This window comes from Phascolarctos cinereus, unplaced genomic scaffold (assembly GCF_003287225.1).
Source record: "Phascolarctos cinereus isolate Bilbo 61053 unplaced genomic scaffold, phaCin_HiC Scaffold_5;HRSCAF=322, whole genome shotgun sequence".
NCBI classification, from domain to species: Eukaryota; Metazoa; Chordata; class Mammalia; order Diprotodontia; family Phascolarctidae; genus Phascolarctos; species Phascolarctos cinereus.
Genome location: NW_027555958.1, coordinates 10,467,217 through 10,490,487, shown reverse-complemented (window position 1 = coordinate 10,490,487; position 23,271 = coordinate 10,467,217). Strand labels below are relative to the sequence as shown.

At 49.0% G+C, this 23,271-nt stretch overlaps 1 protein-coding gene and 2 non-coding genes across 6 annotated transcripts in view; all 3 read left to right on the top strand.

The window, feature by feature from the left end:
* ATG16L1 (autophagy related 16 like 1) overlaps positions 1 to 22,899 on the top strand; it is a 31,785-nt gene extending 8,886 nt beyond the window's left edge. Inside the window, exons 6-19 of one of the 4 annotated variants that reach the window (XM_020972129.2) lie at positions 3,231 to 3,296; positions 7,376 to 7,462; positions 8,170 to 8,226; positions 8,435 to 8,482; positions 9,168 to 9,270; positions 10,939 to 11,044; positions 14,554 to 14,624; positions 15,326 to 15,397; positions 17,071 to 17,191; positions 17,690 to 17,795; positions 18,475 to 18,624; positions 18,773 to 18,820; positions 19,497 to 19,598; positions 21,317 to 22,899. In XM_020972129.2, the coding sequence (XP_020827788.1) occupies positions 3,231 to 3,296; positions 7,376 to 7,462; positions 8,170 to 8,226; positions 8,435 to 8,482; positions 9,168 to 9,270; positions 10,939 to 11,044; positions 14,554 to 14,624; positions 15,326 to 15,397; positions 17,071 to 17,191; positions 17,690 to 17,795; positions 18,475 to 18,624; positions 18,773 to 18,820; positions 19,497 to 19,598; positions 21,317 to 21,410 (1,231 nt within the window). In that variant the 3' untranslated portion in view covers positions 21,411 to 22,899. The remainder of the gene's footprint in view (positions 1 to 3,230; positions 3,297 to 7,375; positions 7,463 to 8,169; positions 8,227 to 8,434; positions 8,483 to 9,167; positions 9,271 to 10,938; positions 11,045 to 14,553; positions 14,625 to 15,325; positions 15,398 to 17,070; positions 17,192 to 17,689; positions 17,796 to 18,474; positions 18,625 to 18,772; positions 18,821 to 19,496; positions 19,599 to 21,316) is intronic. The other 3 variants (XM_020972130.2, XM_020972131.2, XM_078154634.1) reach the window with 3 other exon arrangements.
* Positions 9,442 to 9,729, top strand: LOC144458114 (small Cajal body-specific RNA 6). Its single transcript, XR_013487666.1, has one exon.
* Positions 16,219 to 16,494, top strand: LOC144458113 (small Cajal body-specific RNA 6). Its single transcript, XR_013487665.1, has one exon.
* Positions 22,900 to 23,271: the final 372 nt, after the last annotated feature.

The window sequence follows — 23,271 nt, the reverse complement described above, 5'->3', positions numbered from 1 at the left end:
AGTCTCCTAACTCAGCTTGAGTTTCAGCTCTGCTAACCATTTTTGTTCCATTCTTCCCTATGCAAAAGTCATTTTCCTTGGCAGAGAACAACAGAAGTGTGATGAGTTGAGTAGTTCTGCCTTCCCTTCAACAAACCTTGTGCCAGACACCGGGGAACAGACAAAAATGAAGCTTTCTGACGTCATGGAATGTATTCCATGCTTGCTGTGTGGGAAAGGCAGCTAGGCCTGAACGGCTGCTCGTACAAAGGTGCAGGGCCAGACTGGCACGCAGGGAGGACTAAGAAACGTGCAGTTATATTGGAGGCAGGAGTCTCCTTTCTGTGGCTGTTGTCACTGTCCCACCCACCCCAGCAGTAGGGTCTGGGTCTTCTCTGATCTTCCTCGTGGCCTTCGTTCGTATTCACGGCCGGCCTCCGTTCATTGTGGCCTTTCATGCTGCTGACATTCATAGAGGGCCAGACGGTCCTCTTTGATCCTGCTTCCCAACTTCCATCCTGGTTGGGGCAGGAGGCAGCAGGTCATAGAGCAGAAGGACCTAGACCTGCCTCAGGAAGACCTCTGGTCTTGGCCTTCTCCCGCCACATACCAGCTCGGTGACCTGTGGCCAAGCCTGGGCAAACGGCCCTCTCCAGACCCCAGGGAGCTCTGAGAGCCTACACCACAGTGATAGCAAGAGTTCCAGACACCCAATGAAATCACAGCTTCTTTCAAAAAGAAGTTGGCCCCGATTTCCCTCATCATCCTCGTCAAGCCCTTTCAGTAATACCTCAGTTCTTCCTGACCAGAATCAACGGAATTGATGTGCTGTGTCTTCAGAGTTTCCTTCTGAGAAGTTACCACCCTTGGACCAACTTCCCCTGTGAATTTTAGGCCTATTTATATCCAGAGACTTAGAGAGGATCTCCTCTCACACCGCAGGCTTTATTGCCACATTTTAGGGAGAACTGACATTGGAAGATTTAATCTCAGCCCCACCAAGGGTTAATTCTGCTTTGGGGGGCAGCCTGAAATAGTACTTAGCATTAATAATTGACATCAACCCAAATGCAAGTGAGATGGATTCCTGTGCCAGTGAGGCAGATTGTGCTGTAAACCATGTGGGGAACCTGGACTCTGCCTCCACAGGCCCCAAGAAAAGAGGCCTTTTAAGATTTAGGAGGGGGAAGGCCTGGCCTCACTAGCTAAGCCACCTTAATATCCTCCCTCAGTAAGTAAGGCAGAGGGTTTTCAGCGGCAGCTCTCTTGTCTAACCACATCCTCGGGGTGAGCCTCTTGTGGTTTTACTATGGGCTGTGTTTCTGATGAGAATGAGAACCTGTTTGTGAGAGGGGAAGTGAGGAGAGAAGAGTCATACTGGGAAAGAAGATCAAGACATCAAGCAGGGTGTGCCGAAGGGAACTGATGGCACAGCAGGCAGCTGCTGCCCATGGGCCTGCATCAGGGCCTGCATGAAGCCCACCCAGATGTCAGGTTGTAGGGTCAGGCAGCCAGTAGGGAGATCGGGGGCATGGGGGAAAGAAAACCTGCCAGGGCTGTGGGTTACCCTTGTATGGACTTCCTGCCGAAGGCTTAGCGGATTTGCCTTCTCCCAGGTGACCCCAGCCAAGTTCTCAGCTATCCCTGGTCTGGACCAGTAACAGTGCTGATGGGAAAGTCTTTATTGTGTGCAAAGACTAGAAGTCATGAAATAGCGGTCCTGCCCTCAGAAAGTTAGGAGTGTAGTTTGGAAGATTAGTATCAAAGAAAAAAAAAAGATTCCTACTATGTATGTTAGGCACAAGTCTGCCAGAAACAGTATTATTAATTTAACTTTGTTCTGAGTCCATTTCTAGCGTAGAGAAAGTTTAGAGCAGTGCCCAGCCCATAGCAGGCACTTGAATATTTATTGAATTGAGAGAAAGGCCCAAACTGGCATAGTTCCCCACCCCACCCCGTGCCCTTGGGCATTTCTTCAAGATGATAATTTGAATTAATGGCTAACGTTTATAGAAGACTTCACAGTTTAAAAAAAAAACACTTTACAAATATTACCTCATTTTATCCTCACAACCCTGGAAGGTAAGTGGTATTATTATCCTTATAACTAGGACAGACAGATTAAGTGACTTGCCCAGGGTCACACAGCTGGCTCCTGGGAGATTGGAAAGCCAGCTGAAGGCTGATTCAGCCTTGGTTGGCATGGTAGCTAAGAACTGTCTGTGGCTTTTTTATTTCCCCTTTATTTAAAGTAGTATTTGTACAATAAAAGTACCCTTAAGTATTCATTACTATACCAATTAGCTTACTTTATATTACTGCTTCCTGTGGTTTTTATTTTACCTTAACATGGTAGTCTTACTTTGACTTTTCATTTTGTATTGTTTAATTTAGGTCTTTCCATAATTCTCTGTATCCCCTTATTTTTTGTGTAGTAAACATCATAGTTTGAGCAAGGCCATCACATGCTGAAAGCATGGTTTCAGGTCTGAGCATGTGAGGAAAGACCAGACAGCCCAGTGGCTCCATGTATAGGGGCAGAGATCCGGGCTGGAGGAGGCAACAGCAGGATTGAAGAAAAAGACAGGGAGCCAGGAGAGACCTGGGTGGATTAGACAGGGGGAGAAGGAAGAGGGGCAGACTCCAGGAGGGGATGAAGGTCTTGCTCCAGGAGAGATGGGAGGGCTCTCAGAAGATCCGTGGCTCTTCTCAGGCCTGCAGAAGGCTAGGGCTTGGAGGTAATCAGCTAGCTGTCCCTACAGGAGATGGCCAGAGAGAATGGGCCACTTTACCCACGGCCCTCATCATTTCTCTTTGTCTGTGCTGAGCAGAGGAAAGCTGTGACAGGCACCTCAGAGCCACTTCATTCCTTTTGTGTGGGTGGGATACCCAAATGATATCTAGGTTCAAAGCCCGGCTCTCCCCGTACTACCAAGTCACGTGACTTCACTGTCGCTCCTTTTCTCCCAGTGTGACCCTGTCTTTGCTAGCAAAAAGAGTGACTGAGGTGTATATTGGGTGAGAGAGAGAGAGAGAGAGAGAGAGAGAGAGAGAGAGAGCGTGCATGTTTGTGTATGTGCATACCTGTGTGTGTGTGTGTGTGTGTGTGTTTTGGCTTGGGAGTGGTTCTTTCTGACATGCCATACTTTCTCAGCTGCTTTAATAGAAAGTGAGCTCCCTACAGGCAGGGAAGGGAGCTCTCTTTAAGTGCACAGAAGGACTTGTTTTTAACACTGTGGCCATTTTTCTAGACGCCGCCAGGCCCGGCTGCAGAAGGAGCTTGCAGAAGCTGCCAAGGAACCATTGCCTGTAGAACCGTAAGTATCCCAGTATATTCCAAGACTGCTCTGCCCATCCCCTCATCTTGCCTCTGTCTACCCTGTTCTTGCCCCCTCCCTGCAGCCTGCTGACCAGTGCTTGGATGTCAGGGATGGGGGTGGGGTGGGGGGTGTCCTCGCACCTCTGTTCACCCGGTCATAGTGGCGCTGTAGCTAAAGCCCAGTGATAGGCTGTGATTGCTGCTCTTGACCCACAGGAGGGTTCAGCGTCCTAAAGGAAAGGTGCTGCAGGAAGGCAGGTGATGGAACAGGAGAGAGGATTGCGGGGCAGGTTTCATTTCTGGTTTTTAAAAAATCCCCAAATGGAGGGCCCCTCTAGTGGGTCCACAGGAGCTCCAGACCAACTCTTCTCCAAGCTGAGACCACCTGGTTTTTTGTTTATTTCTATTTTTTACAATATGAATTTAAATAAAGCTCAGCTCTTGTCCGTTGTCTTAATATTTGTGATGTTTCAAAGCTTATAGCCCTTGGAGGAAAGTTCTTGTAGAAATACCAGAACCTCTGGGTTCTGCTTGTTGTCAGGCCTGTTCTGCCCCCACCTTAGAAACTGGGGAGAGCAGGACATCAGGAGCTGCCCTGTTGTCCTTGCAGATGGATTGGGGGGGGGGGAGGCGGGGCTGCCAGGGTCTCCTTGTCCTGAAGTAGGTTCCCCAGCGGAGCTTCTGCTTGGGTCTTGGAGCACAAACGGGGGAAGGCTCTTTGAGCCCCAGAGGGTTCTTCCCCAGCCAGTGAGCTTGGCTGGTTTGGAAGAAAAACAGCCCCTCAGCTTGGTCTTACTGCTCACTTTCTGGAAATGTCCGTTTTCAGTCTTTTCTCCCCAGCCCGCCCCCTGGGTCATGGTGGTCATTTTTGTCCATCTTTGGCATTTCTAAGGGACACCAGCGCCATTTTCCCCAGACTCTTTGAAAATGGTCAGAATTTCCAAGAGGGACATTGGTCAGTGTTTTCTGTATTTTCAAATGAGGAAGTGACTGTTGGCTCAAAGCCACAAACAGGAGGAACTTTGCTGACAGAGTCCAAAGCCACCAACCTGCAGCAGTGGCCGTCCCCTACCTTGTGAAGGCCAGCAGGGAGCTGGATGGGCCAGCAGCAGACCACTTTGCAGCTGCCCTGTCCTGAACGGCTCCCTTTCCCACAGTGGCCACACAGGATTTGACTTTGGCCACTTTCAGTGCTGGAAATAAATTTTATTGTAGAGCAGGGTGGGGGGAAGAGCCTGGACTGCCTGGCACCTCTTTTCCTCCAGTCCTGAGGTGTGAAAATGGCAACAGAGTCATGTGTGCGCCAGGGCCCAGCTAGCCCTGTTCCCTCGCTCTCCTGTCCCTAAAGCCAGAAACCCTCCCTGCATGCCACCTCTGGTCATTTCGGCCTTCACCCAGACAGCCAGCTCCTGGGCCTGGCAGCTGACCACACCCTCCCTCCCTTCCCTCTACTTGACTCAGAATTTATTCGGGTTGTGCTTGGAATCTAATTTTTCAAGTCTTAAAATGCATGACCAGCATCAGCAGGAAGCTAAGCATGTAGTCACTTTGTCCATGGGAAACGATTCAGGGGTTCACTGTTCCTAAAGCCACAGTGGTTTTCACTTGCTTTCCCAAGACTATTTGGTGCATTAAATGCCTTATTGGTCTCAATAAAGGGGGGGGGTGCACTTTTCCCTCTCTAGAAGTTATTATTTTATTAATGCCTCCTGATTTTAAAGGGAATGGGAGATGAGAAGGGAGTGGCCTCCCCGTAATGTGCAGAGAGCATTTCAAGTGCTGGTCCATCCTACCAGGGAATCATCCCGAAGCAGTAGGAATTGAGGGCAATTGTACAAAATTAGCGACCTCAACAGAAGCTTCAGGTGTTACTATGTTTGGCCCTTTGGCACAGCGATTAACAGAAAAATGGAACCTCAAAACAACTGGTTACAGACCTTTACAGGGAGGGAAGCAGGTGCAGAAAAGAGGAATAGAGCAAGGAAGAGGGGCAAAACCTTCCGTGGAGAGCCCGCCTCTTCAGTGCCCCGGCTGCCCCCAATGGGTGGCAGGAGGTCACGTCAGTAGGCAGAAAGACTATTGGGAAGAGTAGGAGGGCATGGAAACTGCAGGGATGTTTGAAAGGGAGCAAGCAGAGCCAGTGAGAAGCTTCCCAGCTCCCTCTCAGCCCTGCGCTAATGAGGCAACATGCGAGCTGCATGTTCTTTTAAGTAGCATGGTATTGCCCCATCTCTTAGTGCCTGGGGAGGAGCAGGCTTGTGTTATCGCAGATAAGGCTGAAAATGGCTTCGCTTTTGTGCTGACCTGTTGAGGGTAACTTTGGGGAGCAGATGCATGCTTCAGAAATAACAAAAGAGCTTTGAAGCACCTTTTAAACCAAACCATTGGCCAGGAAACTTTGCTTGTGTGCAGAGCTTTTCCTTCAGTATGTGCAACAGCATGGGAGCCCTTTTCTCCCCCCTCCCCTGAGTAGTTGTGGCTATCATTTGGTGATTACCAAGCTACCCTCCTCTTCCTGCTGGGTGATGGAGCTCAGAGACAAAGTTCAGGACCACTGGCTTCTTGAAGTACTCTGGGCATCTCCAAGCTATTCTCTGTCTTAGTCAGTTTTCCACTCTTTGCATCTTCACAGTTTGCAGCCCTTTCCTGTTCGATGTTCCTCCCAGTGTAGCGTGGCAGGTCAGAATGGGACAGGCGCCTCCAGTCACAATAGGAGGAATGTGTTGGCTGGGTGTTTGGCATCTCATCATTTAAAGGTGTGTCTTTAGGACCTTGTTCTTCCCCAGCCATGCCGGAAGCCTAATCGATGAAGCAGAGCCTGCGGAATTGATTGAGTTAAATGCAGGGACTTTGGTATGGCCGGTAGTGCTCAGGAGTCATCAGATCTAGAGAAATGGTCTGCCACGCCCACATGGCTCTGACTTGCTGTCTCTAGTAAGGATGTGTGCCATTCTGCAGCCACGTGTTGGGCTTTGGCATGTGAGGCTCTTTCAGAGCACGGAGGCCACTTCTCTTCTTCATGTTCTGGTGGCCTTCGGTAGAGGAGATGAGATCCTCGTTTTCATTCTTGTGTTTATTTCCCCTCCTCTACAGAGGCTGCCCTTCAGCAGGAGGCCTTTAAGAATGAAGACTTGTGGTTTTCTTTCTCAGTTGGAAAAGGAACAGTGGCAGGGAGAGAAGGCAAATTTTTATTTGGACAGGGAGGGGATTAAATTTTAAAGTGACAACAGCACAGAAAAGCTATGAATGATAAATGCAGCAGCTTTGCTGGGAGGAGTGGCCTTTTGCATCTCCTTGGCTATGGGAAAGTGGAGCTCTGAGCCCACTGATTGATGGCTCCTTAGAGGCCAGGCTTCCTGGCACAAACTCTCTTTAGGCCTACACCCATCCCCCAATTTACAAATGAGTAGACTGAGGCACAGAGAGGTCACACTTAGCAGCAGATCCTGGTCTGGAAACACCAAATTTCCTTTGAAGGGCTAAGAATTCATACACTCATGTCAATGTAAAGACTATTGAGAGTGAAATTTGAGTGGCTTTTAGGCTCCAGCTCACTCTTTTAAAGCCAGTGCATGTGTAGGTTACTTCCTCTGACTTCACTGACCCTCTCTGTAGAGTGCTGTTGTCTCACGCCCTCAGCCAGCTATTAGGATGCTTGGCAGAGTCTTGCCCATGTCCCCTCCTCTCCACAGCCCGCTTTCTCACTTCTAGTTTAGCTTCTGTGCATGGGGTCATTCCCAAGGCCGAAATTGCATGGGCCTCAGCCTGGGGGTTGTTCTCTGTGCCAGATTGTTGTTTATCTCACCCACCACCCTCCCCTCTCCCGGGACCTGGACAGGACCGATTCTCGTGCAATACCTGCTCTGACTGTAGCCTCGCATGGCGCTCCAAGGGGACCAGTGGTATGAATGTGTGAAGGAGCCATTACTTTAGATGTTTCCCAATAGTGTTTGCAGTGTGGCATAGTTACAGAAGTTGTTGATGGATGAGAAATGATATTGGGATTTGCAGGAGACATTCGTGATGGGGCTGCCACTAGCCAATTCACGAAGTAGAAACGTTCCCATCCTTCTCCAGGGATGATGACATAGAAGTGCTTGTGGACGAAGCTTCAGATGCAGCCGAGGAGACGTCGCCCATTCGAGCAGTCAGCCGGACAGCCACGTAAGCACGCTGCGTGTCGGGAGGGAAAGGAAGGCCATTTCGGTGCCTCCTAGGGAGGCTGAGTGTACATTTTGGAAGCAAAAGAAGCCAGTGTTGGATGGGACAGAGCAAGGGTGTCAGGAGGGGGCAACAGTGCTGGGTGCCTGCCACTTCTCGTGTTCCGTGTTACATTGGAAGTGTATGAAGGAGTATGTTGCCGGCATACCCCAGCCTGGCACCTGGGCCTCCGCTTGTGGAGCAGGTCAGACTTGGTCACCTTCACCAAGTTTTCCAGTGTTTAAAATAAAATCATAACCACTTAAAAAATGGCACAGCTTTGCCTAGTGAAAGAAAAGTGTCGCATAGACCAAACTCTGGTTCTTCTCGTTTCATTGCAGAATGTTTAAGAGTAGCCAGAATTCCTGCAGGTTGAAGCTCTGAGAGCAGATTTGTTTCATGTTAGGAAAAGCTTCTGTTTCTTGACGTGTAACAAGAGATGGGCTTCTTCCTCCCCTTGCTGCTTCTTACCAGCTGGGTCCTCCCTCCTGCTTTCCCCCACGTGTATTTTCTGGTCGGTTCTGTGCTGTATCATGTCACTTCAGTGGGGTTTGGGGCTCAGTGGCAGGATGTTCTCCTAGATGGCTTTTTTGCGTGGACTGTACTGATGATTTGGGGGGGCGAGGGGATGCTGTTCACGAGGTTTAAACCTGTCCTCCTGTCCTCTTTAGTAAGCGACTCTCCCAGCCTGCTGGAGGCCTTCTGGACTCTATCACTAATATCTTTGGGTAGGTTAGAAAAATTCACCTTTTTATGTATGTATCTGTGTATTTACAAATGTGTAATGAACGTACACGAGAATATCAGTGATGTGAGGAATACAAAGTATTTGAATGTCAGCTTTTCTTCTAGCTTTTGCCCTCCCCTCCCCTTTTTCCCCTCAACTTCCTATTTCTTACATCTTGCTGTGTGCTGACCTCTGACCTTTCCCTCTAGTCTGTCCGAGTCTCCCCTTTTGGGACACCACCCTTCTGATGCTGCCAGGTGAACACATTATCCACTCTTAGCCCAGCATGTGAGTGTGGGACATAGAAACAATGCTGACCTCTGTGTCCTTGGCCTCAGTCATCTGACATACACAGTACTAACCCGGAAGCTTTGCATGTGCCTCTTAGCCCTTCCAGATGGGAGCTGGGATGGTTGGACCCTTCCACCCTCCATGCTCTCTACTATTAACCTTCCTAATTGGCATGCTAATGCTAGCAAAGGCTCTTCTTTAAAAGATGTTTGCATTGGATGCCGCTGGGGTCCGGAGTGTGGGCTGAATTCTTCCCACCTTGAAAATTAAGACTGGGATAGGCCCAGCACTGATCTCAGATGTCTTTTTAAAGAGAGAGAGAGAGCAGTCCATCTCACTGTTCCAGTGGTACACAATTAGAGAGGGCTGGGCACCCACCGGTCACCACGACTGCTCAAACCAGCCCTGATTGGGCAGCCTGGAGTCTATGACCCAGGGAACAGGGGCTGCTGGTTTGCACTGGTGATGGGCCCACCACCGTGGCTGGTTTTGGTAAATGGTCTTTGGTGACTGGCCAGAGTGGGAAGGGAAAGAACTAGAAACAGCCTGGCCAGACGAGTGCATTTCTCATTCTTTTGTCCACCATCTTGCCTGATGATCACCAGGTTTTGTCTTCTGCTTTAACTTATTTGCATTTGTATCTTTTCTTAGGAGGCGTTCTGTCTCCTCCTTCCCTGTTCCTCAGGATAACCCAGATGCTCATCCTACTTCTAGTAAAGAAGTGCGGGTCCCCACAACTGCAGTTTATGTCTTTGTAAGTACATTCCATTCAAAAAGTGGTGACCGAATACTTGGGGAAAGACTGTCAGACAAACTTCCCTTAGTCGTACTGCCAAACTTGAACATGATCTCCCTCCTTGAGCGCTAGCAGAGGTTTAAGACCCCAATGCAGTCCATCACCTAAATGTATTTGGCTGTTTTTCGAGGTCAGTGATGAGAAGTAAAAGGTCTGACTGCACTGAGAAATCACATTCCCTCTTGCGGCCTTCACAGCTCCCAGCAGCCCATCATTTCTTACCCAGGCACGATTAAGACATGCTGTCCTTGGGATGGTGGAGCCGCTGACAGCTGGGGACGTGTTCAGTGTGCGCTCCCACAAGGAGGAGGGAAGGACATGCTGGGCTGCTGTCCAACAGAACCTTTCCAGAGGAGCTTGGAGTGGAGTGCCACAGGAATGTGGTGGTGCGTGATCTCAAGTTTTCAAGCTGAGACCTCGTGGGCTGATTCACAGTCTGCTTCTGGAAAGGTCTTCTCTAGCCAGAAACCTTAATGGTCAGGAGCCACACACCTGACAGCCTGAGAAAACAGCATCGCCAGATGTGTCCAAGAGTAAGCCCATGGGTAGGCCATTGAAACTAGGAAGAATCTTGGGAATGGGATTAATCCTGTTCTGCCAGCCAGTTAAAGAGAGTCATCATTACCAGAAGGTTGGCAAAGAGATGCTGCAGGACACTCCCTGAAGACCTTCTGTTAGAAACATGAGGGCAGTCTCCCTAAGGCAGACCTTCAGACGAGAGGCCAGGTCATTGTAGTTTGTGCTTGGAATCAGACACTCACTAATAACACCGTACTTAATTCTGACCCTGTAGCATCACATCCTGCTCATGATGCTGTGTTCTTAGAATGGCATGGGAAGAGAAACTTGTAATTAAAAAAAATACTCCTGTCTCTTGACTTCCTCTGCCCATCCTCTCTGAGCAAGCCCCCTCCTTTCCTCGCTCCTTCCCAGCTGCTGCTGCTGCTTTTGACCAGCCTGGAGTCCTCTGCCCTTACCATCGTAAATGGTTTTTCAGCAGTAGTCCCAGACTCCAGAAGATGTGAGAGGTGGATTTTCTTGGAAAGGATTTTATTTCCTATAAAAGTGCTGTGATATTTCTATGACTTAATTGTCCCTCGTGGTGCTGGTGCTTCCATAGAGCCAACACTCGTATCCTAGGCCTGTAGTTTTATAGCAGGAAAAAAGTCTCAGAACCAGCAGAGAGGCACTTAAGTTGCGCATAGATTTTTACTGTATCATTCTTTCTGAAAAGTTCTCTCAACCAACTCATGCACAAAGACCCAAGTTACAGTGGAGTATTGGTTTGAAGTACATGACTCTTAGAGGAAACAGAATTGATGCAAAGACAGGTCAGACTTAAGACAGCAGGGCTGCAAATTAAGACCATCTAGGAAAGTTATATTGTGGTTCTTGAAATATAATTGTAGTGTTAGGCTTCTCATTTGAGAGCACGTTCGCATTATTAGCAGCATTAAAGCCAATACTAGAAAACCCTCTGAATCAGAGACCAGTTCATTGTATTTGTAAATGGACCTGCTTCAGGACATGAGACACAAGCTTTGTTTATGATCCCAGGTGGTTGGCTTTCATCAGCATCTGAGTGGATGCGATCGGGAGCTGAGATGGATTCTTGTCTTCTTCCAGGACGCTCACGATGGAGAAGTGAATGCCGTGCAGTTCAGCCCTGGCTCCCGGTTACTCGCCACAGGAGGCATGGATCGGAGGGTCAGACTTTGGGAAGTGTTTGGAGGTGAGATACTACAGGAAAATAAGAAACTGTTAAGGACACCATTTTGGAAAAGTTGGTGTGAGAGAGGCTTAGTGTCCGGGAAGGAGGCCGCACTCTGGAGGATCTTACTCAGCTCTGGGTGTATTTTAGGGAGGACATTGATAAGTATTGATCAGGCTAGAGGGGAGTGACCAGGATAGTGCAGGGCCTGAAGACACAGACTTATGCAGAACAGCTGAAGGAACTTGAGAGTCTAGCCTGGATAATAGAAAATTTCATGCTAGCTGCCTTTAAGTGTTTAGAGGGTTGTCACATAAAAGAGACAGGATTTGTTCTGCTTGCTGGAAGCTGTACTACTTTGACTGGATAGAAGGAAAAGCTTCCTAACCTAATGGACTATTCTAGCTGTTGAGAAGTAGGAGTGGGGCAGCTAGGTGGCACAGTGGATAGTACTGGTCCTAGAGTCGAGAGGACCTGAGTTCAAATACAGCCTCAGACACTTGATGCTTACTAGCTGTGTGACTCTAGGCAAGTCACTTAACCCCATTGCCTAGCCAAAAATAAAAAAGAAGACGTGGAAGGAGCTTCTGGTTCCTAGTGCCCATCGCTAAAAGTTGGTTTCTTGATCGAGGGTTGGACTAGATGGTAGAACTCTCAGTTCCCTTCCAAACCTGTGATTCCGTGAAACCAAACAGATCAATATTGACTCTCTGTTCTTTCTCGCTTCTGGAGGTGTCTCCTCATGGTATAGAGATGACCCAAGGCTTCCAGTAGCCATGCCCATAGGAGAAGCGCTCTGGAAGGCTTTCCCAAACTAGATGGGCTCCACATACAGAGATCAGCTAGATCCCCGTCACCAGGGGCCAGCCGGCATGGGTCCCTGGAGCTCATCACCAGTGCGGCTGCACTTGCTGGATTATTTGGCCAGAGCAGCTCTCAGACACAGTTGGCCCAAGGTGGAAAGTGGTTCTGGTCTGCAGAGATGCGGCTGTTCCCCATCCTGGTGAGAGCGCAGGTCATTGGTGAGCAGGAGACCTGCGAGTTACAGTTTGATAGTGACAGACCTTCTGCTCAGAACTCAGAGATAGTCAAGCACAGAATAACTAATGAGTTCGTGCTGCAGCTAAACTGCCGAACTGGAAGTTCGGCATATGGAGTGAGGTTTCTTGTGTCCTTAACCTTAACAGTGATGACATCTAGACTGTGAGCTCTTGGATCATCTTAATTGGGAGTCTGGCACCCTGCATTCTAGGCCCAGTTCTGCCTCCGATTTCCCATGTGGCCTGAAGCCAGACACTTCCCCTCAGTTTTCTGGGCCTCGGTTTTCTCCCTGAGAATGACACGTCAGGCCAGATAAGCTGGGGGGAGGTCCACGACTCTTCCTGGCAGAGGCCGTGCCCAGCGGTGGTGACTAAAAAGTGATGTGCAGGCCTGGCCAATTCTGAGAGCCAAATGAAGCTTGAGAATCTCTAAGCTTTCTTCTAGCTTTAACATTTTTGGAATGTCTGCTTTTGCAAGACTTCCAAATTAAAGATAAAATACTGCAGCTCTCAGAATAAATTAAAAGGTCCAGAGCAGACCAGGCATGAGGCCTAGCCTGGATGGCATTCAAAGAGGAGTCACATCTACATTTGGCTGTGCCCTCTGAGCAAGGCCCAGCTGGCCGCAGTACCATCTTCAGTTCCGGGCGCTGCATTTTTGGAAAGGCTGAGATAAGCTTGAACGTTTCCCAGAGTGGATGACCAGGACAGGAGACAGACGGCCTAGAAACATGCTGTGTATGAGGAGCCATTGGAGGAGTTGGGGACACGAACATGAAGAAGCTGATGTCCAGTACGGGGGGGGGGGTGTCATGTGACAGAGGGCCTAGCTTTGTTCCCAGCACACAGAACTAGGAGTAAGGGGTGGAAGTCCCACAGGGACAGATTGTGGCTTGGTGTACGTGACTCCGGTTACAGCTATCCAGAAGTGCGGCGGGCTGCCTCCAGGGCTCATGGGTCCAGATGACTTCTGTGGGCTCTTCCAGCTCTGTGTTAGGGGGATTGGCCTTCTCCATGATGACTCTTCAGAGTGGGCTGGTCAGCGTAGCCCAAGAAATGAGTGACAAAGGGGTGGCACCAAGCCAGAAGGAAAGATCCTGGGGAGGGCCCCATGGAGCAGGTGAGCTGGCACGGTGGCCTGGGCTTCCGTCGCGGTAGTGGCACCTACCTGAGCTTGTCCTTCAAGGCCACTGTAAAACTTGGGAAAGGCGAGGCCAAGTGTTATGGTTCTTTTGATTCCCCTATTCCACTTGGAAAAATTGGTCCTTAATTTGGCAGTCCAGTAGGCTGAGTTTGATCAAAGACCCAGTCCCAGAAGAGGTTGAGTGCCTTAGCTACACTGCCTTTGTTTGGGAACCAGCAGGCCCATCTGTGGTTCTGACAAAGGCTGTCACTGTAGGTCAGCCAAAACAAAACAGATTCCTCGATACTAAGAGGAGCAGACGTCAGGAACCTGCCAGGGCCTGGCTCCGTGGACTGTCAGAAGTGCCTCTGTCTGGAGCCCCTGGGCAGAGACTGTGAACCACAGCCATTCTCCCAGACCAGCTCCTAAGTCATAGAAGGGTAGCGCCATACCTGTTAGTGCGGGGAGTGCTTGCCCTGCCAGATCAGAGGTTCTAAATGTACAAGGCCTCAAGTCCTGTGTTCCCAGAGTCTTTGTCCAGATGCACCTCCAAGATCCTCAGGTCCAAACATTATCTGACAGCAGTCCTCTCAACAACATACACTTCCTAAGTGCTCACCCAGCTTTTGCTTGAAGACCGCTGATGAGGAGAAACTTGGAGGCAGCCCCAGAAATCTGTCGTGCTGTTTAGAGCTGGAAGGAACTTGAGATTATCTAGTCCAATTCACTTTTTTTTTTGCCTTTTTTTGGTGAGGCAATCAGGGTTAAGTGACTTGCCCAGGGTCACACAGCTAGTAAATATCAAGTGTCTGAGGCTGGATTTGAACTTGGGTCCTCCTGACTCCAAGGCCAGAGCTCTATCCACTGCACCGCCTTGCTGCCCCGTCCAGTTCATTTTTGAGATGGGAAATGGTCCAGAGAGATTGTGACTTGCCCAAGGTCACATAGCTAACAAATAGCAAATAGGCATTCTCACCCAGACGCTCTGGCTCTTAATTCCATGCTTTTTGCCCAGAAGAGGTGCTTAATAAAAAGAATTTGTGATTTCCTTGGCAGCAAGGAAGCCCTCTCTACGTAGAGAGACTCTCGTGCTTTCTCTACAGATGACCCCCGTAGAGAGTGGGCTTGGGCACTGGCACAGGACTCCCTGGTGATGTCTTTGGCTTCAGGGCTCATGTAGTTCTTGGACATCGTGGTCTAGTGGAAGGAGTGCTGGTCTTGGGATCTGAGCCCTGTCCCTTGTTACGCTGAGTCTCTCTGAGCCTGAGTTTCCCCTTCTATAAAATGAGGGGTCAGGGCTCTGATAACCTCTAAGGTCATTCCACTCTGAATGATCACATGGCAATCCTTTTCTTTTTTTCATGCAGATAAATGTGAGGCGAAGGGCTCCCTTTCTGGCAGTAATGCAGGAATCACCAGCATTGAATTTGACAGTGCTGTAAGTATTGATTTAACGCTCATGAACCGGGCGGTCGAGGGTAGAGTGAAAAACCATTTGTGCTCGATTCAGGGAGCTTTACTGTTTCTCTCGCATCTCCTGCCATTCTGACTCAGAAGCCAGGTCAGAGAAGGAATCATAGATAAAATGTTTGTAGAATTACTGGGTCAGTTCTGGCATCTCTGGCCCTGGAAACCAAATGGAAGACAATAGAGTTGTCAGTCATTGAGGCTGGTTGAGGCACCGTGTTTTCAAAGTGGGTGGAGCCTGAGAAATAACCTGCAGCCCCACAGTGAGTGAGAAGGTGAAGAGGCAGGAGGAGGCCTGGGCCCCAGAGCAGCCTCACCCTCCCTTCCCCTCCTCTTCACCCTGTTCATTCAGTGTCCCACATGTTGGCACTCACTGGCATGCTCACAGTGTTTGGTTTCTCATCATTTCCTCTCATCTGTGGCCTTTTTCTGGGGTTGGTTGGGTCTTTTTTGGTGTCTCCAGATGTTTTGTTGACAGCAGTGGGAAAGAAGTGCTGGCTAAGTGTGTATGCTGAGCTCAGGGAGAAATGGAGAGCAGCAGAATGGGGAGTGGGAAGGCCGAGGAGTGGAGCAGGGCCAGCATAGGGACAGAAAGTTGGTCCCCATTTAGCTCTGGCCTTGGGACCGTCCACAGCTTCTTGGGCTTCATCCCTGTCATCTTTGTTTCCACAGGGATCTTATCTCTTGGCAGCTTCAAATGATTTTGCCAGCAGGATCTGGACTGTGGACGATAACCGGTTACGGGTAAGGCCTCACCAAAGCTCGGCTGCAGTGATGGGCACTGGGAAATAGCCTGCCGATTCCAAATGTGTTTTCTTTCCTGAAAACTCCATGACTAGGTTGCCTTTTATTTTACAGAACTGATCGTTCTTGTTTAATAGCTAGATTCACATTTGCACTTTCTAACTTTGTCCGGGGTCAGCCTCAATGCTTTTTGACTCTGTTACCTAGAAGTTCTGATGTAAGTGTTCAGAATAAGACATGTGGAAAATTCAAAAAGTTCATCCGGAAACCAGGTCAATGGTGTCCATTTGTAACTGTTACAGGGGTGGGCCTCAGAAATCAATGCTATCTAAAGTTGATTTTAGACACTCAGTCAATAAGCATTTATTACACTCTCACTGTGTGAAACCCTGGGGATATAAAGAATGTCCAAAACAGTCCCTGCCGTCCAGAACTGTCCATTCTGACTGGGGAGACAACATGCAAAAAAACCCAAGTACGTTCGTGATACATGTAGAGCAGATAAATGATAATTTGAGGTGGGAAAACATTAGCGGCTGAGGGGACCAAGAAAGGCTCTTTACAAAAGGGACAGGAGCTGAGTTTTGTAGAAAGCCAGGGAAATCAAAAGGTGGAGGTGAGGGGGCCAAGCTTTCCAGACGGGGAGGACCCCCATGCAAAGGCTTGGAGGTGAAGGGTGGCATGTGTGCACAGAATGCAGTCAGCTGTCAAGCCTCCGTGCAGTGATGAAGAAGTGAGCAATCTTCTTGGGACTTGGGACTATGTCATGGAAAGGAGCATCCTGTTTTGAGTCATTTGAGCCTTGCTCTTTGTAAAAGAGGGGTCAGTGATGAATAGTAAAAGGTCTGATTACCCCGAGACCACCCTGCTCACCCTCCCTGTTCCCAGCTGCCTCTTTGCTGTCAGGCTCTAGTGGTGCCACGACTGAGCAGAGGCCTGCTGACATCACCGGATACCCCATGTGCATGTGCGTGTTTGCTAGAATTTCAGCAAATGCACTAGTGTGGTGGGCATCCAACAGTGGGCATCAGCAAGGAATAAGGGCTGGTGAGAGCACATCTCCTGTGGGTCTGATCTGAAACTTGCAAACTGAGGCCTCTCTGGGTAGGAAAGAATTGGAAACCTCCCCTCTGGAGTTCATTTCTTTAGCACACTTAAAAATACTCATGGGATGTGACGGTGACTGTTTTTGGAGGGACCCTTAGGCTATGTCCTCATGTCAGATGCTTTGCTCTCTTGGTTCCTTCCGTGGCCTCTTCACATGTGATCCCCACACATAGGGGTGTGGCTTGCACCCCACCACTGCAGACTGCATTTGGTTGCTCTGGGGAGGCCTGCTTCTCCATGCTGATGCTCAATGAGGCATTGGCTTTCTGTGGCTCTGTCAAAATAATGCTTCCATTTCTTTGAAACCATATTCTATTTGATTGTTTAAACATCTCTGAGTGCTTTGTTTTTGTTTTGTTTCTTTTTTACCTGGGGAGAGGGGGTGGTGAGTGTCCTTCTGGCCATAGTGCCTCCTCCAGCAGCCAAAGAGCTGCTCTTCAGATGTGCTGCCCCCTCATCCTGCCCCCCAGAACCATCAGATCCCAAGCGACGCTCGTTGGCTGCATTTCAGCACAGCACAGTCCTCTCGGGGTAACCTTTGCTTTACCCTGTCCTCTCTCCCTCAGCACACACTCACAGGGCACAGTGGGAAAGTCCTGTCTGCCAAGTTCCTGCTGGACAACGCCCGGATCGTTTCAGGAAGTCATGACCGGACCCTCAAACTCTGGGATCTGCGTAGCAAAGTCTGTAAGGAAGCTCATTATTGTCCAGTGTCTGTCCAACAAGGAGAAATATTGGGGAAAGCGTCTGTTTTCCATAATAAAAATTTGTCTTTAGAGTAGTGTAACACTCAATACTCTGCATTCAGGTTCGCCTTTATACGCTAAAATGAAAATGCAGGAGTATTACGTTAACAAATGCTTTGGGGCTTTAATCTTCTCAATAACCGCTCACGCTGTAAGTTGTAGCGTTCCCATTGCTCGTTGACTTGTCCGTGGTCAGATGACTGGTCAGCAGCAGGCCCGAGCTATGGGCGCAGGCTTTCAGAACCCACTTAGTTCCACCGCTCTTCCCACTTACCCACTCACTAGCGGTAGAGACGGTTCAGCCGTGATGGCTCAGGTTCACGACACCAGCAGCACTCTCACCATGACCCTGGAACTGGTGCCTAAAAACACTTTAATTCAGAGACACTAGTGAAGGTGCGTGAGATGTTTGGTGAGGTAGGTCCATTCTCCTTTGCAGGTATAAAAACAGTATTTGCCGGATCCAGTTGCAATGATATCGTCTGCACGGAACAGTGTGTAATGAGTGGACATTTTGACAAGAAGATCCGTTTCTGGGACATAAGGTAACATAACTCTGGCCTAAGAACCAAGGGGAGAAGATTTAGGGAGAACCGGTGCTGTGTGTCAAAGAAAACCATTATTTGAGATTCTCCAGCCCCCCTTCCCCCCAATCCTTCCTTTATCTCTTTCTAATCCAAGACCACGGTCCCTTTCTGTGTGGCCCACTGCCCTCAGGAGAGCTGCAGAGAGCCAGTAACTGACAAAGTGGGGAGCCCTGGGGGCATCCACCAAATACAGAACTATGGTAGCATCCACCATCTGTATCTGGTGGTTGGCTTTTCTGGCCTGTGGGACTTTGAACTTGACAGGGAGGGGCTTCAGCTAGAAAGTTCCTCACTTTGAAAACCCCAGAAGCCTGGAAGAGTCTTGTTGGCCTTTCTACCTCCAAGAGGCACCAAAAGGACCAAGCAGTGCTCTTGGCTCTACCACTGGTGGGAAAGGGAAGGGGAAGGAAAGAGAACCAGGGAAACATGAGCAAAGGGGGAGATTGCTTTGGAGCAGCCAGGGAGGGCAGCTGGCCAGACCTCGTCCTTGCACCTTCTTAAGCTAACATGGGGCTTCCTCGTTTGCCATTTATCTTGGTAACACCACTTGAAAATGGATCTGCGATTTCTGACCTAGCTGGTAGTTATTTATGGTAAAGATAAAGAGTGTTTGTCATACCCTTTGCTTTTTTCTTAGATCTGAAAGTATAGTCCGGGAATTGGAACTCTTGGGGAGGATCACAGCCCTCGACTTGAACCCGGAGAGAACAGACCTCTTAAGTTGTTCCCGAGATGATCTCCTAAAAATTATTGACCTACGAGTTAATGCTGTCAAACAGACCTTCAGGTGACCCAGGGACTGGTGACTTTTGACCGTTGTCAGGCTGCCCTGGTGACTTGAAGATTTTACCACATCAGGACTTGGGGGGAGTGGGGGTTTATGGAAGGAGGGTTTTGGTCCTGCTTCATATTTACATTGCTGTGTTTGATTTCAGTGCTCCGGGATTCAAGTGTGGGTCTGACTGGACCCGAGTTGTATTCAGGTGAGTGACGCTGTCACCCACTGAGAGGGCCGAGTATGGGGTGTCTGTCTTTTCTTTCATGGTAAGAGTACAGCCGGGCTTGTGGACATGTCCCTGGCAGTGTCCATCTCCTCTGTAGGACGTCACTAGTGACGATGTGAGGCCACACACTGCGTTGTGCCTGTGGTTGTTGAGAGTTTGACAGATGACCCCTGTCAAGAGATTCTGAAGAGTCAAGGAGGGTAGCAAACAGAGGGGCTCCTTAACTACATGTGGTCAGAGAGATTTAGCTCAGAATTCCTTCATTGTTCCAACTCTCCTCGTTTCCTTTCCCTCTTTACTGCTCCTCCAAAACCCACGGAAGTAGAATGCACATGTTATAATGCCTAGATGGGTTTGGCCATTTTGGTCCTTGTACCGCTGCTGCCAAGCCCAGGGCCTGGCACCCAGGAGGTGGCTGGATTGCTATTGTGGTGGGACCCTGGGGCCAGGCAGTATTAGGTTTCTCCTTCACCTGCAGCGTTGACGACTTTGCAGGGTCATACACATGAGTGTGCTCCACTCCAAATGTACGTGAGGCTTAGGCCAGTGGTTAAATATCAGAGAGCACATGACAACATGGGTGTGTGAGGGACAGGGGAGAGGAGAACTTGTCTGCATCCCGACACTTGCGCCTTCTCCTTGCTTCCTGCTCCAGCCCTGATGGCAGCTACGTAGCGGCTGGCTCAGCAGAGGGGTCTCTCTACATCTGGAGCGTGCTCACGGGCAAGGTGGACAAGGTCCTTTCGAAGCAACACAGGTGAGACAGTCTGGACCAGGAGTCCTAGGAGCTTCCCTGCCTTGGCTGAAAAGTCCCTGGAGGGGGTTGAAGTGGCAGGACTGGTCCTCCTGAGCCAGTCCAGGGGTGTCCAGCTGCCCACCCTCTACCTCCATCCAGTCCCTGCCCCAAGGGGTCCTCGATAGGGCTGGCCAAGAAGCTAGAGCTAGGCCAGATTGCTCAGTGGGCTCACAAGTGGGTTCATTCTCTGTTCAGAAACTGAGGCAATAGGATATAGTAGAAAGAGCAGGCACTCTTGGATTTGAGGACCCAGTTTCAAATCCTGACTCAGATGCTTCTTATCTGTGCAACTCTAAGCAATTCACTTAACCTAGGCCAGTTGGATTCAATGATTCAGCTTTGAATCAAGCTTGGAAGGGACCTTAGAGGCAGAAGCTAGAGCTCAGGAAGGAGAAGTGACCTGTCTTTGGTCACACAGCTAAAGAATAGCAAAGGTGGGACTGAACCCAAACGTTCCTGACTCCAAGGCCAGTGTTCTATTCACTGTGGAGCAGGTTATCCTGTGAGTTATCTCAGTTAGAGGAGGCTGACAAATCAACAGAAACTTCTAATTACAGTTAAAATACCTGGCCATTAAACTAAACTGTTACCATTGGGGATTCTGGCCTCCCCCCCCCCCGCCAAAGATCTTTTCTTTCAAGTTTTTAGCACTCAAGAGTCATCTTACAGATTACTGGTCACTCAGTCTTTGGGCAGACTCAGAGCCACTTTAACCCAGGGAGCACAGCCTCTCCGCTAAGGGTCTTTTACATCTTTAAATACTGTAAAAATGCTTTACCGTGCAAACTCCCATTCTTAGCTCCCCATGACAGTGACAGCAGCCCAGGAGCAGGCAGCTCATTTGCCCTCAGAGCCCTGAAGCCCAGAGTCTTTGCTAGTAACACAACAGATTGGGTCCAGTTTGGCGGATCTGTCTCTGTCTGGGGGAGCCAGCGTAGGCCTTTTCCACAGTTAAGGGCAATATGTAGGTGCCACTTGGAATCCACGGGCTCATTTTTTTTGACACATATTTTACTCATTCCAAAAATGAAATGCTTTCAAGACACTCCCAGCATTTCTCAGGCCGTCACTCCTGCACCTTGTGTCCCATCTCTTTCCAGGTGACTTTGACATGCATTTTAGAGGTGTTAATAGAATCTCTTTATAGTCTTCTGAGGCAGAGGCTTTAGCTGGGCATTTCTTTCTTCCTGCACAAGCATATGCCATCACCTTCATACACCATGGTTTCTTGGGCCATTCTTCCCCCAGCTGATGGGCAGCCAACTTCAGTTTTTGTATCTGTGGGGCCTTTCCTTCTGCTTCTGACCTAGTAGTGGTATTTTGGGGTTCCAGGATATAGTGACTTTTTTAGTAGCATTCCAGTGGTGAGTAAATTCACAGCTCCACCATCGTTGCATTCATGTGCCCATCTGCTTACAGTTGGGGTGAAATAGAACCTTAGGATTGTTTGAACTTACCTGCCTTTTGAGGAATGGCTCTTATTCTTACCCGTTTATGTCCATTCCCTGTACATCTGGGATGTCAGACCTTTTTCAGAAGTACTGCAAAGTTTTGGGTTCTGTTCCCCGCGCCTCCCCCCCCCATTATAGTTTCTCTTACTGTAGTTAATTGGTTTTGTTTGTGCAAAAACCTAATGTCCTTCAATATTGTCTCCTGGTGCTTGTTTTTTGGTTTTTCAGTTCTTCAATTAATGCAGTGGCATGGTCACCTTCTGGCACTCACGTGGTCAGTGTGGACAAAGGAAACAAAGCTATTCTGTGGTCTGAATACTGACTGGGTGGCATAGGAAAAGCAAAATCTCTGGTGCCATCTTTGGAGGGGAGCTGATGCAGGACGGAAGGCCCGAGGAAGGCTCATCCTAGAGCTGGCGTTCCATGGGGTTTATTGCCAAGGGTGCCACTGTGACTTCCCAGAGAAGAGCTCTTGTGACGGATGCAGTGGCTGTTGTTCTTTGGACAGAATTTCAGAGGCCTCGAAGATAGATACTGAGAAAATAATCAACACCGCAGGTGTTTCACAAGGGATCTGCTTCCTGCCCTTGGTTTGGATGAAGAACACTACTGGCTTTGACTTTCTGTACCTCAGGGGATGGAGCATACGGCACCAGCTGGGTCCCCTCATGGACAGCAGTGCCAATTATCCCAAATATCCGTGTTCATTCTCTTTTAGCACTTTCCCTCATCCTTAAAAAGTTAGGAAGTATTCGCGGTTCTGGTCTAACCCAAGTCCCAGTGATTTTTTGGGTCCTACAGGTTGACCTGAAATATGGAAAGGGTGGGTCCTAATGGGTCTGGAGTGTGGTGGAGCAGGCTTAAGTGAGTGTGGTGGTCTCTGGTGTGTCTTTGTTTACACATTTCTTCTTCTGATCTTCTCTAGCCGCCCCTACAAAAATTCACCATTCTGCTTAAGCTGCTGCACATGGGAGAATCAGAGTAGGAAACAGTCTCCCTCTATGGATCGGTTTGACATAGAGCTTGAGACTGGAGGTACCGTGGAGGGAGGAGGAGGGGCGTGCTGTCATCATGAGCATCGTGGCATGCCTGTTATTCCCCGGGCCATTCTCTGTCCCACCATCTTCTGCAGCTGTGCTTCTGTTAAGTTGTTGGTAGCTTGCAGGAGGTTGAAACCTTGAATGTATTACTCTGGGACTTGGCCCCTTCCAGTGACCTGTCCCCTTCACCAAGCACACGTGTGATACCTCTTTGGTGCTTGACAGAAGAAACGTGAGGAAGCCAAGGCACTTCTGCCTCCTTCCATCTCAGAGCCCGTGATGAGGCAGAGCAGATTTGGGGGGATGACGCTGGCTCAACATTTATCCAAACTTTGCCCCCTTTCCCTGTGTATAAAATTTCAATTATGTCAGGTGGGCTTCTAAGCTGCCTTTGGTTGTCACCGTCTAATTTGCACTTTATTTTGCTTCCTTCCTGAACTACTCCTGTCTGTAGTTTGGGAAGCGTCTCTTAGAGCTGGGTTAAAGGCCTTGGGTTCCGATTGCCTCATCTGCAAGGTGGAGATGTTGGGCTCTGTGACCTCTGAGGTTCCTTCCGGCTCCAAGTCTCCAATCCTCAGCCAAGGGAATGCTCTCAACATTCTTGTTCTTCGCCTACCCTCACACTACTCTGATCCCGATTCTGGATTCAGGCGACCTCTCTGGAAAGGAGTCGAATGAACGAGACAGACCTGGACACAGCTTTTATTTATTTTATTATACTGCCCAGGAGAACTTGATTGTAAATAAATAAATTCTGCTTTAAAAATTTCATGTTTCTGTGTTATGGTGGTGGTTTTTCCCCTTCATACTGAAAGGGAAGGAAGTTATTTTCTGTTGTCCTGGTCTTATGCTTTTGATTAGAAGAAAATACTTGAGTTAAGAGTTCTTTTCCCTTAAGATGATTTCTTATCACTTAGTATAGATTTTTTTTTTTGACTAGGCAGTGGGGTTAAGTGACTTGCCCAGGGTCACACAGCTAGTAAGTGTTATGTGTCTGAGGTCACATTTGAACTCGGGTGCTCCTGAATCCAGGGCCGGTGCTCCATCCACTGCACCACCTAGCTGCCCCCCTTAGTATGGATTCTTGGCCAATAGCACCACACAGTTGGTCCAAATTCCAATGGTATTGTCTCCAGATCGGAA